The sequence below is a fragment of the Beta vulgaris genome, chromosome 3 (assembly GCF_026745355.1).
Source record: "Beta vulgaris subsp. vulgaris cultivar EL10 chromosome 3, EL10.2, whole genome shotgun sequence".
NCBI lineage: Eukaryota > Viridiplantae > Streptophyta > Magnoliopsida > Caryophyllales > Amaranthaceae > Beta > Beta vulgaris.
The window spans coordinates 2,465,954-2,481,905 of NC_079204.1; the positions used below are offsets into that span (position 1 = coordinate 2,465,954).

Genomic DNA, 15,952 nt, shown 5'->3' on the forward strand with positions numbered 1-15,952 from the left:
GTGCACATGACGTAAGCAATCAAGATTAGTGCAACTGCAAGAAGAAGTAATTTTTCCAGCAATGATTCAGCACTTACTTCGGTTTTATCACCATGATAATTTCTCCTTGCAAAACCAGAGAAAGAGCTAATCTCTTGATGATGTTTAAACCCATTAAAATACCCAGATTTTGCAGACCCAAATAACCCACTACACTTATTAGTAGATTGATTGTAAAACAAAGATGAGGAATTCGAATGAACTCTTGGAGTTGGAATAGTACCAAATGTTTTGGAACGCAAGTTGAGTTTTAAAGCATTGTAGACAAACCTTGAATTTCTGTACCACGCCATGATTTTTGAACAACAAAAGCTGCTAACTTTGCTCCAAATTCTTGAATTTCAGGGTCAGTTATGAACTGGGTTCAAGTAACATACCAAAAAAAATTATGTGATTTTTGAATTTGAAAGGTAAAATTTACGAGATTAAGATTTTAGATGAAATGGGTCACAAGAGTTGTTGCTTCCATAAATGGTTATGATATTCCTACTGAATTCCGAAAGTGCAAAAGTTTTCTCTGTGCAAAAGATTTCTTTTGCAGCCAGCTATGCACTACGCAACAAACTAAGAATGGATTAATGGGGTGTACTATTATCGAGAGTCATTCGTTTTTCGTTACGTACCTAGTCATTTTAAATTTTTAGATGTTGATTTGATAATTGGGATCAGGGGATGAAATTTTCTCTAATAAATGGAACAAAATATTTCGAGTAAGTGCGTCAATGCGTTACGAGTCTCTAAATGACACATGCTGAGAGTCTACGACAACTAGAGTGTTTTTTTTTTTGAGAGGACTTCTAGAGTGTATTATAACAATAGCTTTAGACTCGGTTTTTTAGGGAATGGAAAAGCGCAAATAGGAACATGCATCCAAGTACGCATAAAGGATGGTGCACCTTCTGTTAAACGATGTAGGTTTAATATTTTAAGAATTTATGATTTAAGAAAAAGTTGTTATCTGTTTCATTAAATCTTGCAACTTGTTTTACCTTTTAGGAAAAATGGTTGTTGGCGAGATTCCTTTTTTCAAATTTTTACATTTAAAAGTTAGGTTCTTTAAATTTAGACTAAATGTTCATTTACAATAGATGCTTTTTTTTAGGTTTTTTCAAATGTTGTTGGAGATTTACATGTTCTTTAATTTTATATTGTATGCTTTTTTTATCTTGAAAAGTTGTTGAAAAAAAATCATATTCTTCTATATGAATGGTATGTTCTCTCGGGTGCACAATGCTGCTTTGTTCTGAAATATTGCTTTTTATACCAAAAGTGAAATTGTTGCAATAGATGTAAAATTATCCAAAGTAGTAATTGTTGCAATAGAAAAAAACGTAGATTAAAATACACTTAATATCAATATACGAGGCCCGAGGGATTAAAGTGCAACAAAGACCTACAATGTATGCAAATGTTATAGGAGTTTTCCTATGAACAATGTGATTTTCTTGTTGATATTTCGTTGATTCACTAGCTTTATAAGCAGTTTCCTATATGGGTTTCCTCGATTACAAAAAACTCCTGATAAGATATTTTCTTACATGGTGAAAAAATATAATCAAAATTGATGAAATTTGAGTTTGAGAAAACAAATGGCGAATTTTATGGGGATAGAAGAAGTAGCTAGTGCTAAAACAAATCTTTGTTGCATCAGAAAAGGAGAGAGCTTAAAAGTCAACTGTAGCTTAGTTTAAATTTTTGTTTCAACATTTTTTTTTTCATTAAAATTTGTACAAATTTTATCATATACCTAAATGTTGCGAGCATGATACATTTAAAGGCTATTTTTTTGCCTATTATTTATTTGAAATCATTCAAATGAACAAAATATATTAAATAAGAGAATTCTAAATAAGCAAATGAACATAAATTAGTATTGAGTGTACCATGTCAACCGTACATCTAAGTATATGAGGAACGAATTCCGCAATTTGAACCCTCTGTTACTTTTGACTGATGCAACAAAAATTTTATATGATATACAAATAAAAAGTTTCAACCTGTTTAGTTAATTTTTTTACTCAAAATGCACGGTTCTAGCCTTCCTAGGAAGTTTTTTTTCCATGTATTTGAAATTCCTAGGAAGTGTAAAATTGTGTTTGGTTGATAATGGGAAGTAGAACTTCCTATGGAAGCTCTACTTATCTAGGGGACCTAGGTAAGTAACTTCCTCCATTTTGGAGGAAGTAGAACTTCCTAAGAAGTACAAATTCCCATGATTTTGCCAACCAAACAACTTATTCATATACTTCTACTTTCTAGGAATTTTCACTTCCCATGATTTGTTTTGTCAACCAAACAAGACCTTAGAATAAAAAGTTCTAGTTCATTAAGGAATCAAATTATGTACTAATATACCTTACAAAAAGATGTGTATTAATAAAATGGATGGCACGGGACCCCTAAATTGTCTGAGACATCCCTGATTTTGACGATCTGAATTCATATATACTTCCTCCGTTTTAGTGGTTCATATTGAATTTTGACATTATTCATCTAATGTAGTTTGTCTGTCATAGTCATTCGTCTCAAAATATACTTTCCAAATATCAACTTTTTGTAATTTTTAATCATTTACAATGGGATATTAAAGGTCTAGTTAAGTTACGTTGTGCAACGGCAGATCTAAGATCTAAGATCTTTGAGTTTCTTAACACATATTTTCAAACTATCACAATTTCTTTTTAATTTTACTACCACGTAACTGAAAATAATACAATACTCGAATACTGTCTTTGAAATCGGAAAAAACATAAAAATATTGAGCAAGCAATTCTTTTTCTTTTTCTTTTTTTAAGATAAGGAGCATTTCCTTACAAGAATTTGCAAAAGGTGAGAATCGAGCTCCTATTCAATAGGTGGTAGAGGGACCTCACAACCACTAGGCCAACCTTAATTAATCCTCAAATTAAGCAAACAATTAGAGATAGAGGGATTATAAATATGATGAATACAATACAACAATAACGGTTACAATCTTATACCACCATGTATAAATCACATTATTGGCAGGATTGAATCAAACACAAGTAGAAATATACATAATTCAATTCTAATGAATCGAAAAGTTCGAAACCATGCTATCGTAGAAGGACCATCTAGTGAGCTAGAAGAGATTTTCTAGTTGAATCACGAGAGACTGGATTTAGTACTTCATTATTGAACATTATTATGATAGATTACTAAGTTTATGTGGAATTGTATAACATTATTTATTGTAGTACCCTCTTTATGACTACTTAGAAAAAAAAAGTGCTGTTTTATGTTAACCATCGAAAGGCAAATCATAACAACAAGTTTGGTTTTGGCCACAGCATATAGTACAAGGCCAATCACAGTCATTGGAGTCACTGCACGGGTAGCCACAACCGTGAATTTGATATGCTGGTACGCCTGTAGGTGTTACTGCTAGCGGCGGCGGCACTGGTGCTGGAGCTGGTGTTGCTACCCCTGATATTGGTGGGGGTGCTTCATTTTTGCATCTTGCTTCTGCTGCAAATGGAACTACAACTGCAAAATAATGATGTGATTGTAACTTTTTAGTTTATTGTTGTCCATCCTTCAATATTATCCTAGACGATGTTAACAAAGTTTATATCATTTTTTTTTTGGAAAAATTGTTTTAAATAAGTCAATTTTTGCGCGTTTTCTCATTTTAAATCTACCTTTTGATTATCCTTGGTTGAGTTAGGTTTGTATGTCTGTTTTCTTCTATTGAGTTTTAACCTATTTGTGACTTGTTTAATCGGTTACTTATGATGTGTGTTTTTTTTTTTTATCATTTTATTTCACAATCCTTTTAAAAGGGTACTTTCGTCTGCCACTTACATCATACCATGGGAGGGGGTCGGTTCAAAATTAAATGGGAGACTTTTTCCATCTAACTACATCTGAGAAAACATAGATTTCTCCAATTGCATTCTGTTTTACTTGACTTGAGCAGCTTGAGAGATAATCAAACTTAAGAGGGAGCTTTTTGCATGTAGATCTGATGAAGTTCAACAGGAAGGAGAGATTAGTCGGACCAGATGAGAGATTGAGGCACCAACTGATAGCTTGGCTGGATTCAGAGAAAATTGAGATTTCTCGGTCTTTTAGATTTTGCACACTGAGAGAGATTTGCAGAGCTCGGTGAATTGCAATCACTGCAACTTCATTAATACCCATTGGCGGAAAAGGGCAGGAGAAGGAGCATAAGATCACACCCACTTCATCTCTGAGGAAGCCTCCAAAAATGCCTCCTGCTCTAGCACCTTCTTTTGGCGAGAACGGGGTGAAACCCACCATCCACTTGAGACAAGGGTCAGGGGGTTAGATCTGAGCTGAATTAGAGGGGGGAGATGGGAGGTTTTACTTCTTCGAGGCACAGCGCTACCCCATAAGAGACATTGTGGGATTCTGATGACTTCTTCAATTGTGTACGGGAAGGAGAGGTTCCAAGGCTTCATCCACCAACATAAACGGACAAGAATGAGGTTTTTGATTTCTGAAACTGATGATTCTTTCTTATTGAAAATTCTCTCATTGCGTTCTCTCCAGATTGACCAGATAATCACAATGAATGCTGCCAGCCAGATTTTTTTGAATAATTTTTCCTTCCTTGGGCAATTCCATTGAGAGAGGGCAAGATTTAGAGATTTTGGCCATACCCAAGATAGGTTCCAAAGGTCCCACCACCAAGCCCAAATCTCCATTGAGAAGGGGCAAAACAAAAAGAGGTGCGAAATATCCTCAGGCTCCAAACTACATAATGAGCAACCCACCTCAGCGGGTGGATAATGTTCAGAGAAGCTAGTTTCTTCTTAGTATTGATTCTCTCTAGCACTGATAACCAAGTGAAGATTTCTATTCGGAAGGGAACAAGTCCTTTCCATATCTTTTGAGGGAGATTTTCTAGACAGGGCTTCGAGCGCTTGTGAAGTTCTTCATAGAAGGAGCGAACTGAGAAATTACCAGCCATACTAAAGTTCCATATTAACTCATCTGATTCATTGAGGCGGACTGAGATTTGCTGGAGGGAAGGTTGGAGCTGCTCCCATTCAATGCGGTCTCTCTTTCTGAATTCTCTGGACCATGGCAAATTCCATTTCCATTCCAAATTCACCCAAGAACCCATCTCCGCTACTGAAGCCATGGGTAAAACTGAGATTAGAAGAGTCTTGGGAAGGTTAATTTCAGAGGCAAATTGCCCAGCCAAGAGTCATGCCAAAATAAGGTATTCTCCCCATTCCCTAATTCTTTTCCTGGTACCTTGTTTCAGAAGTTCATTGTTGCTTGGTGTTTTAGGAGATGGTTGCAAAGATGTCTCCAAGGACCACCTGATCTTATTGGAGCAATGTCAGCATCATATCATCATTTGCGCCTGGTATTTATATTTGGCTTTAATTGATAGTCTCCATAGCGAATCTGGATTCTAAAAATACCTCACACCCACTTACAAAGGCGCCCAATTTCTAATCAGAAGGTTACTCACATTTAAGCCTCCAACGCTTTTGGAAGCTGGACATATTCCCACTTCACCATAGATAGCCCTTTTATCCTACCACCACTCCAAAGAAAGCTTCTCTGAATTTTATTAATTTTTTCTATAACTCCTTGTGGCATAGGATATAAGGACATGAAATAGATTGGCAGGTTCGAGAGTGAGGCTTTTAGTAAAGTGAGTCTTCCACCAATCGAGAGTAATTTCTCTTTCCATGTGGCCAATTTCTTCCTCATTCTCTCCAAGAGAGGTTCCCATGTTGCTAATCTCGCGGAACTGCCACCTATTGGAAGCCCAGGTAGGTGATCGGGAAATTACCAATCTGCAAAATAATTGCCTTGCCGCTTTCTTTAAGCCAAGATTGAGGAGTATTGATTCCAAGGATCTCACTTTTGTGGAAGTTGATCTGCAAGCCTGAGGATAGCTGGAACAGGATGAGAGTTTTATGGATGTTATTGAGCGCCTTCAAATCCGGAGTTGAGAATACTATCGTATCATCTGCAAATTGAAGATGAGTTAGAATAGGACCCGATTTACAAATAGCAATACCTGACCATTTATTCAATTCTGTGGCTTTTCTGATCATGAGATTCAAAACTTCCGCTGCTAACACAAAGAGAAAGGGAGAGAGAGGGTCTCCTTGACGGAGGCCCCTCTGGAGCTTGAACGGAGTCGAAGGAGAGCCATTTAGGAGGACAGATGCGGCTGCAGATGAGACACAGGAGGAGATCCATTTTCGCCATGTTAATGGGAAGCCCATTTGATCCATGGTCCAATCCAAGAAAGACCAGGAAACACTGTCAAAGGCCTTGTGGAAGTCCAGTTTTAACATTACTGCCCCCATCTTGGAACTTTTGTATGAGTCCAATAACTCGCCAGTGATTAAAACACTATCCAAGATCTGGCGCCCCTCAATAAAAGAAGATTGTTGGGGCCCAATAAGATCGTTCATAACATTTTTCAGCCTGAAGGAAAGCAACTTCGCAATTATCTTGTAAAGGCTACCGACCATACTGATGGGTCGGAAGTCCTTGAAGTTTGAGGGGGCTTCCACCTTGGCGATCAGCGCTATGAACGCTACATTACTACCCCTTGGTAGTGTTCCAGACTGCCAGAATTCATTGACAAGTGAGAAAATGTTTCTTTGATGATTGCCCAGGAAGACTTTATGAAGTTAAAATTGAAACCATCCGGGCAGGGGATTTTGAAGGGCTACATGATGCATACTGCTTTTTCTATTTCAGAGTGTGAGAAAGGTTTGGTGAGGTCCGAGGATTGTATTGATGAGAGTTTTTTGAAGGCTAGGTTCAAGAAAGTTGGTCTGGAAAAGGTTTCTTTCTGAGAACAGATTTTGGAAATAGAGTGAGGCTTCGGCTTTGATTTTTTCCGGGTCACAGACGGTCTCACCATCGATCGTGATGGAAGAGATATTATTCTTCCGTCTTCTAATCGATGCATAGGCATGGAAGAACTTTGAGTTCTTATCCCACACTTCAACCAACTTATACGAGAGTTCTGGGCCAGTGAATTTCCTTGCGTTTGATCCAATCCCATAAATCCAGTTGGGCCTTGGATCTGAGACTCAGTTCATCAACCGATAGGTTTCTCGTGTTGGCAACAGTATCCCATTTGTGAATTTCGTCTTCTAATTGAGAGATATTGGTTTCTAGATTCCCAAATTTTGACTGGTTCCATACTTTCAACTCTTTTCTGACAGCTTTAAACTTCTCTGAAATTGTGAATCCCTTCGAATCTTCCCATACTTTCCTAGTAAGGATCAGGCAATCCTTGTGGGTGAGCCACATGTCAAGAAATCTGAAAGGTTTCGGTCCCCGGTCCTTAGATTGCGACTTCAGTACAAGAGGGCAATGATCCGAGATACTCCTTTTGAGGATGGAGGCATTAAGGAATGAGAATTTCAGAATCCAATCTGGTTGGACAAGAATTCTATCCAGCTTTGATTTTGATTGACCCCTAAACCATGTAAAGTATCCATTGGAGGGTGTGATTTCAGTAAGATGAAGGTTGGTTATGAATTGCCTGAATTTTCCGGCACTAGTTTCATCTATTATCCGGCTGCCTCGATCTTGGGAAGATAGTACCTCATTGAAATCCCCCGCTATTAGAAGAGGTAAGTGTGAGTTTCTGCAAAAATCCTCTATATGGTTCCATGTGTCTGATCTAGTCGAAGCATCACAGGAGTTATAAATATTTATGAGAAGGCATTGAAAATTTTCCCTCACCACCATTCCTTCCATTGCGATCCATTGTGATTCGATTCTACTGGAAACCAGATGAAATTTTGAGGGTCTCCATAGGGAGATTAATCCTCCAGAGGATCCGTTTGATGGACTGATACAGAGGCTGAGGTCATCATCACACCAAATTGATTTTTGCAATTTAGAAGGAATACATTCCAGTTTGGATTCTTGGATGAATACTATCATGGGGTCATGAAGGAGTAGTAACTTTTTGAGAACATTTCTTTTAGGCCATGCTCCGAGGCCCCTGACATTCCACGAGATTAACATGGAACAATTTATTGAGAGTATAAGATGTACTTATACATTGGAAAGCCAGTCCTGCTCCTGGCGTGACAAAATTCCAACAATTTTGTCTTGTAGATCTGATAGTTCACCATTGAATTTCATTCCTAGTTGCAAGCCTAATTCAATAATTTCCGAGGCAGTGTTCTCATGAGATGTTTTCGGGTTTGGGGAGGGAGAGGGAGGAAGAGGTGGGGGATTGGAGGAGGAGGAGGAGAGGCGGTTTTTGGCTTTATTTTTCTTCAGTCGTTTTTGTAATCTCCTTTTTTCATGATGGGCTTTCAGAGGGGGAGGAAGGAAGTCTTCAAAACCGGGGGGGATAGAAGGGCTGGACGTCGAAGGAGAGGATGAGAGTGTCTTAGTTTGGGATTTTGATTGGGCTTTCCTTAGTAGCGGGCCAAAGGAATTATCAGTGTGGATCAGAGGATTGTAGTAAGGAAAGCTTTGGTCATTGAGGCTGGGCTTTAAAGGAGAGTTTCGACTTGTAGAACTAGGGGAGTTTTGTGTATTTTGGGCAGGTTTGGGGACCAATGGGCTTATTGGGCTGATTATATTATTTTGGGAGATGGGGGGATTATTATATTTAAAGGTTGGATCAGGGCTAAAAGGTGAGCCCAGTTTCGTTGTTGGAGGGAAGGGTAAGGTTTTTCGATGGTGAAGGTGGGGCTTTTTGGAGTTCAAGTGGTTGGGAGGAGGACTTTTGTTGATTTAAGTTCCCAATGCAAAGCAGACTTGGGGAACGTGGTGGGTATTAAAGTTCAGTTGAGTTTTGGGAGGTTTAGGGTATATGGGAGGTTTTTGTTTTGCATTGGGAGGACCTTGGCACTAGCTTTGGTAGGCGAAGTAATGATTGTCTCATTATTAACTCCAATGTCCGAGATTCCTGGAGTATTTCCCGATGCATTGAACTCGGAGTTTGGGAGGGTTTTTGGGGTGACCTTTCCCCTCCCGGAGGATCCCAGTCGTCACTATCACGATCATCATCATCCAATGGATCTTTATCAGAGGATTCCGAATTCGAGTTATCAGAATCTAATCTATGGAAGAGGGATTTGGCATACCTTTACTTGCAGGAGGATCATGATTTGGACCAAGACCAAAGTCTTCTGTAACAAAAATCTTAAACGGTTTATCTTCCACGTAAAAAACTATGGGGTTATTGACTTTGAAGAGACAATCTGTGATTAACTGAACTCTGGCGTAATCCATGCGAGAATATTCCACCGATAGCACTCTCCCGAATATACAACCAATTTCTGAAAATTTTCATAACTCCATGCGATCAATGGAACTCCATAAATTGTGATCCACATCTCTCCATCAATGCCGTGCTAGCGTTATTCACATCCCTTAGCTCCAGGAACCATCGTTCAAGCCATTTGCTTTTTATCATGTCATCCTTTTCTTCAACCGAATTGAACTGGATAAGATGAAGCATTCCCCCAAGGGGTTTAATCTTCAGATAGTTAACCCCTTCCGCCAAGATATGCTCATGGATAATCTTGGATGGAGATGAAGAGTTTGCGACTGCTATAACGCTTCTTTCCAGTAACTCCAGGATCTCTTCATTTTTCTCCCTGAGATGGCAAGAATCTGATCGCCCTCTAGTTCCACAAGTTCCACTTGGTCCCTTATTCTCTCCGTGTCTTCCCCAAGGACCCTAGAACTCATCCTACGGTGCTTTGTCATTTCTTTCACAATGTCAGTACTGAGAGGTTCAAGGATTTGGTTAGGGATGATTGATTCTATAGGTGAAGAGGATAAATTCGTTTGATGAGGTGGTTTCCGGGTATTAGGTTTGGTTGAGGGATTGATTGGTGGAACATCAGTGTGGATTGGTATTTGGTTTGGGTTCGAGACATCCTTATACGATCGGTGGTCTCTCCAAGCTGGATGATATTGTACCGGGTTTTTTTGAGGCTGTCTGTGATTTGGTTTAGGATTTGGAAAGTGGTTTTTATGGGGAGGGTCTTGTTTGTCATATTTTGCAGGGTTAACTCGCATCAAAAAATTTCCCATTCTTCTTCCATTCTCCTGCTTAATCGCATTGAGTAAAGCATTCATGGAGAAAAATTTAATGAATGCGTATTTGTGCCCACAGTTTTTCCGGAGTTTTGCTGGTATCACTAAGTCCTCCAGATCACCATATCTACTGAATATGTTGTTGTGATTGTTTGGGTATCAATATTGGGAGGAAGGAAATCTATGAAGGCTGTTCTCAAGGCTCTAGGTTGTGGTTTACTGGCTTGGGGTGTCTCCTTCTTACCATTGTCCATTCTCCTTCTCTTCGCTCGCTCCAGAGTTTTTCTCTCTCTCTCTCTCTAGGCATTCTCTCTCTACCTAAGATTGCTATTACAAATGCAATGACTACTTATGATGTGTGTTACAATGTCATTTCTTCTCAAACAGACGAGAGTGACATTGTAATACGTATCATAAGTAAGTAAGTAACCTACTAAACAAGTCATAAATAAATTAAAACTCAATAGAAGAGAACATACATACAAGCTTAACTCAATCAGAAATAATCAAAAGGTAGACTCAAAATAAGAAGACGTACAGCACAAAGGTTGACTTATTTAAAACAATTTTTTTTTATAGACTTGAGATCTTGACGTCATGAGTTAGTGGCTAAGATTGTATATTATATTAGAGATTCAAACAGTAGAAAATAATTTTGCTAATACAAAGATAATTTTGGAGATTATCAGAGACACTTACATGATGCAGAAGCTACGAGGACAACTAGAAAAGCTAACTTAACTGAAGCTCTCTCCATATATTATAAGTGGAAATTAATTATTAGAGATAATGATGAAAGTTTTGAACCTCAAAACTAGCTATTTATAATAAAGAGATATCATCGTAATTACCAACTAATATGAACGATTGTTATCTACCAAATCTACAAGCAAGGTATTTGACTTCTTAGTCTTAAAGGAGGTGCAAGATTAGTTATTATTGCACCATACAGCTAAGATTCAAAGAACATAGTGCTATATATTGCCAAATTATTGCCAAATTTTTCATATGGTGGTCTAATGTCATATAGAATTAAGGAAGAAGCTGACTTTGAAATGGTATAATTTCGACTCTAAATTACTAACATTATTTCAAGGATAGAAGTATCAAACGCCTAGATATGTTAGTTAAATTGGGAGTGATACCAAATAGGCCCTGAAATTTTTAATTTACTAATAGTTTTTTCAATTAGAATAAAGTGTCATATAGGTGATTTTTTTTATAAAAACTTTTTGAAAATTCAAGGTTAGTTTGTCTAAAACACTAAAATCAATATAGAAACTTGAATCACGTGAAAGTGTTCTTAGAAGAAAGATTCTAACGGCAGATTTCTGATTTGGTTTATTATTAGTTACAGACCCATCAAGAGATCAAAATGTGGACAAAACATCTTTTCAAAAAGAAAATATACCATCAGATGTCCTTATAAAAATTCCATTTGGACCGTCACAGAATGGTTCTTTACCCAAAACCACCTAAGGTAGGTAAAGCTCCCAATCCCGTTGTTCCTCAGCTTGGATTCCTCCACCGCTAAACCACCTAAAATTAACACTGATGCATCTTTCTTCTTGGATACTAATCTTGCTTGCTTGGGTATGGTATGCCATGATCATTTGGGTACCTGGGTCCTGGATTGAGGGTTAACAACTCTCAACTCTCAACTATTAATTCAAATACTTAAAAAGATTACCTCTCTCATTTGATTGATCCTTGCAGGGAGTTGCTCCAAGATCAAGAATGCGTTAGACTAACTCACGAAGGAAGAGGAGCAAATAGCCTTGCGGATAGTATAGCTAGGGAGGCAAAGGGGAAAACGGATGGTTTTGAAAACATTTAATTTGTATTTTGAGTGACCCTTTCCGGTTTATACTAATATCTACCTAAAAGAGAAACTCATCTCCACTACTCTGCTATCTACTACTCTGCTTAAAAAAAGAAAAAGATAAGAGGACTCTTGAAGGAGAAAAAGAGCAGTGATTAACATAGGAACCAAATTAGATTGAATTAACAAGTGGATAACACACTAATAGCAAGTTTTCAACTCAAATTAACCTCTAAACTTTGTCAAACAGACGAAAATATAACGACAATATAATTGATCCATGAGCTGTTTAATTTTGATTACCATAATTAACATAAACAGGCGAAGCTGCTAAAAGAAGATGCTGGTTGGTAAATGGTACTGAAGACCTTGAATTGCACGTCCTGCTACAACTTCATTGTATCTTATCTGCTTCCTTCATAACATCAGCTGAGCTAACAACTTTGCTCTCATTCTTGCAAATGGATGATTGCTAAACAGTTCCAGTCGCCCAGTGGCTTTGCAAGCTTGTCATATACTTGAGGGCAACTCGGGGTCGTATCCAGCAGAAGCCATCAGAAGCACTCCAATGTGATCTGCTTCTATTTCCTTCCGACCAAAATAAAGAATAACACCAAGGAAGACAATCCAACAAAGCCAATCGCAAGGTAGTTCGTGGATAATTGATGAAATCTAGCCTGAATAATCTTCCAAACCCGTAAATTGACACTCTATGTTACCTAACTCGCATATATATTATAGTCCACAACTCAATTTTAATGTGTCAAATGTAAATAAACAACATCAATTTAATGTTATCTGCGGCAAAGTATAGAATATGTGGAATATAGCAATCCATAATTGATCCAAAACCATTACTCAGTAATGGATTAGATTTTGTTAGCATCACACCTCTCTATTTAGTTCTATTACTTTTCCATTCACAACTTGATACAAATTTAAACTTGCTCTCAAATGGATGTCTAAATGAAATCGCTGACAAAGAAACAAGTTACGAGGTCCGGGCAATGTGATATGTTTTGCAATTATGCAGTAACATATGTGATGCAGTAACACAGTTATGCAGTAGCAGTACCACATGTTTGTTTAATCATCAAGAAAACATTTTAAGAGTAAGAGACTTACTTTTGCAAGAAGGATGCCTTAAGAGTAGTTTTGATCTTGCATTGGCAAATTCAGGCGCAGTAAATAGAATTTCAAATAATGTCACGTAGAACCCTAACATTGACCACCAGAACACAGCTGTCCAATGCTCTGCCTCATGTCGAGCCACAGCATGCCCAACCTAACAAATACATACCACCACATTGACATATGACATTCATAATGTAATCTGATAACCTAAAATTCATCAGTTTTTTTTCATATAATTCCTTTCATGTTTTTTGTATAGTTCTATTAACCATCAGCTTAAGCACATAATTGGAGTCCCAGGAATAGTTTTATATACCTGATGCGCGATAATTGTAGCCATTCAGCATCAGAGTTGAAATGGTTGAGCAATCCGGTGTAAACAACAATCTTCCCATCAAATAAACAACTGGACTCAACCAACGGTTTATCAACAACGAAAATTTCCCAATTAACCCTTCCAAATGGTTAGTAGTTATCTTAGCCCCACTATGCTTCTTCCTACTATCTTTATCATCAACTGTCTCCTCCTTCCAAATGGTTTTCTCCTTGAAAGTTTCATCTCTTTCGAGTTCGAGTTCATGGTGATTAATCTCTCTTTCCAGTGATTCAATAATGTGTTGGAATATAGACCTAACCCTCTCAGTATCAGGGTGTGTAGCAGGTTGTATTTTCCGCTTCTCAACTTCTCCATTTTCATTCTCACGAGTTGTTGACATAAGCACATAATGCTTCCTTCCTGTATATGGCACAACTACTGGGTGCACATGACGGTAAGCAATCAAGATTAGTGCAACTGCAAGAAGAAGTAATTTTTCCAGCAATGATTCAGCACTTACTTCGGTTTTATCACCATGATAATTTCTCCTTGCAAAACCAGAGAAAGAGCTAATCTCTTGATGATGTTTAAACCCATTAAAATACCCAGATTTTGCAGACCCAAATAACCCACTACACTTATTAGTAGATTGATTGTAAAACAAAGATGAGGAATTCGGAATGAACTCTTGGAGTTGGAATAGTACCAAATGTTTTGGAACGCAAGTTGAGTTTTAAAGCATTGTAGACAAACCTTGAATTTCTGTACCACGCCATGATTTTTGAACAACAAAAGCTGCTAACTTTGCTCCAAATTCTTGAATTTCAGGGTCAGTTATGAACTGGGTTCAAGTAACATACCAAAAAAAATTATGTGATTTTTGAATTTTGAAAGGTAAAATTTACGAGATTAAGATTTTAGATGAAATGGGTCACAAGAGTTGTTGCTTCCATAAATGGTTATGATATTCCTACTGAATTCCGAAAGTGCAAAAGTTTTCTCTGTGCAAAAGATTTCTTTTGCAGCCAGCTATGCACTACGCAACAAACTAAGAATGGATTAATGGGGTGTACTATTATCGAGAGTCATTCGTTTTTCGTTACGTACCTAGTCATTTTAAATTTTTAGATGTTGATTTGATAATTGGGATCAGGGGATGAAATTTTCTCTAATAAATGGAACAAAATATTTCGAGTAAGTGCGTCAATGCGTTACGAGTCTCTAAATGACACATGCTGAGAGTCTACGACAACTAGAGTTTTTTTTTTTTTGAGAGGACTTCTAGAGTGTATTATAACAATAGCTTTAGACTCGGTTTTTTAGGGAATGGAAAAGCGCAAATAGGAACATGCATCCAAGTACGCATAAAGGATGGTGCACCTTCTGTTAAACGATGTAGGTTTAATATTTTAAGAATTTATGATTTAAGAAAAAGTTGTTATCTGTTTCATTAAATCTTGCAACTTGTTTTACCTTTTAGGAAAAATGGTTGTTGGCGAGATTCCTTTTTTCAAATTTTTACATTTAAAAGTTAGGTTCTTTAAATTTAGACTAAATGTTCATTTACAATAGATGCTTTTTTTTTAGGTTTTTTCAAATGTTGTTGGAGATTTACATGTTCTTTAATTTTATATTGTATGCTTTTTTTATCTTGAAAAGTTGTTGAAAAAAAATCATATTCTTCTATATGAATGGTATGTTCTCTCGGGTGCACAATGCTGCTTTGTTCTGAAATATTGCTTTTTATACCAAAAGTGAAATTGTTGCAATAGATGTAAAATTATCCAAAGTAGTAATTGTTGCAATAAAAAAACGTAGATTAAAATACACTTAATATCAATATACGAGGCCCGAGGGATTAAAGTGCAACAAAGACCTACAATGTATGCAAATGTTATAGGAGTTTTCCTATGAACAATGTGATTTTCTTGTTGATATTTCGTTGATTCACTAGCTTTATAAGCAGTTTCCTATATGGGTTTCCTCGATTACAAAAAACTCCTGATAAGATATTTTCTTACATGGTGAAAAAATATAATCAAAATTGATGAAATTTGAGTTTGAGAAAACAAATGGCGAATTTTATGGGGATAGAAGAAGTAGCTAGTGCTAAAACAAATCTTTGTTGCATCAGAAAAGGAGAGAGCTTAAAAGTCAACTGTAGCTTAGTTTAAATTTTTGTTTCAACATTTTTTTTTTCATTAAAATTTGTACAAATTTTATCATATACCTAAATGTTGCGAGCATGATACATTTAAAGGCTATTTTTTTGCCTATTATTTATTTGAAATCATTCAAATGAACAAAATATATTAAATAAGAGAATTCTAAATAAGCAAATGAACATAAATTAGTATTGAGTGTACCATGTCAACCGTACATCTAAGTATATGAGGAACGAATTCCGCAATTTGAACCCTCTGTTACTTTTGACTGATGCAACAAAATTTTATATGATATACAAATAAAAAGTTTCAACCTGTTTAGTTAATTTTTTTACTCAAAATGCACGGTTCTAGCCTTCCTAGGAAGTTATTTTTTCCATGTATTTGAAATTCCTAGGAAGTGTAAAATTGTGTTTGGTTGATAATGGG

At 36.9% G+C, this 15,952-nt stretch overlaps 1 protein-coding gene and 3 pseudogenes across 1 annotated transcript; all 4 read right to left on the minus strand.

Annotated features, from left to right (window-relative positions):
• The window catches only part of LOC125496057 (uncharacterized), a 2,105-nt pseudogene extending 1,773 nt beyond the window's left edge, over positions 1-332 (minus strand).
• A 2,494-nt stretch (positions 333-2,826) lies between these two features.
• On the minus strand, positions 2,827-5,170 carry LOC130590677 (uncharacterized; annotated as a pseudogene).
• A 1,850-nt stretch (positions 5,171-7,020) lies between these two features.
• Positions 7,021-7,776, minus strand: LOC130590678 (uncharacterized). Its single transcript, XM_057393224.1, has one exon. It carries the CDS (start codon positions 7,774-7,776, stop codon positions 7,021-7,023), a length of 756 nt encoding a protein of 251 aa, XP_057249207.1.
• A 1,570-nt stretch (positions 7,777-9,346) lies between these two features.
• On the minus strand, positions 9,347-14,388 carry LOC125495945 (mitochondrial metalloendopeptidase OMA1-like; annotated as a pseudogene).
• Positions 14,389-15,952: the final 1,564 nt, after the last annotated feature.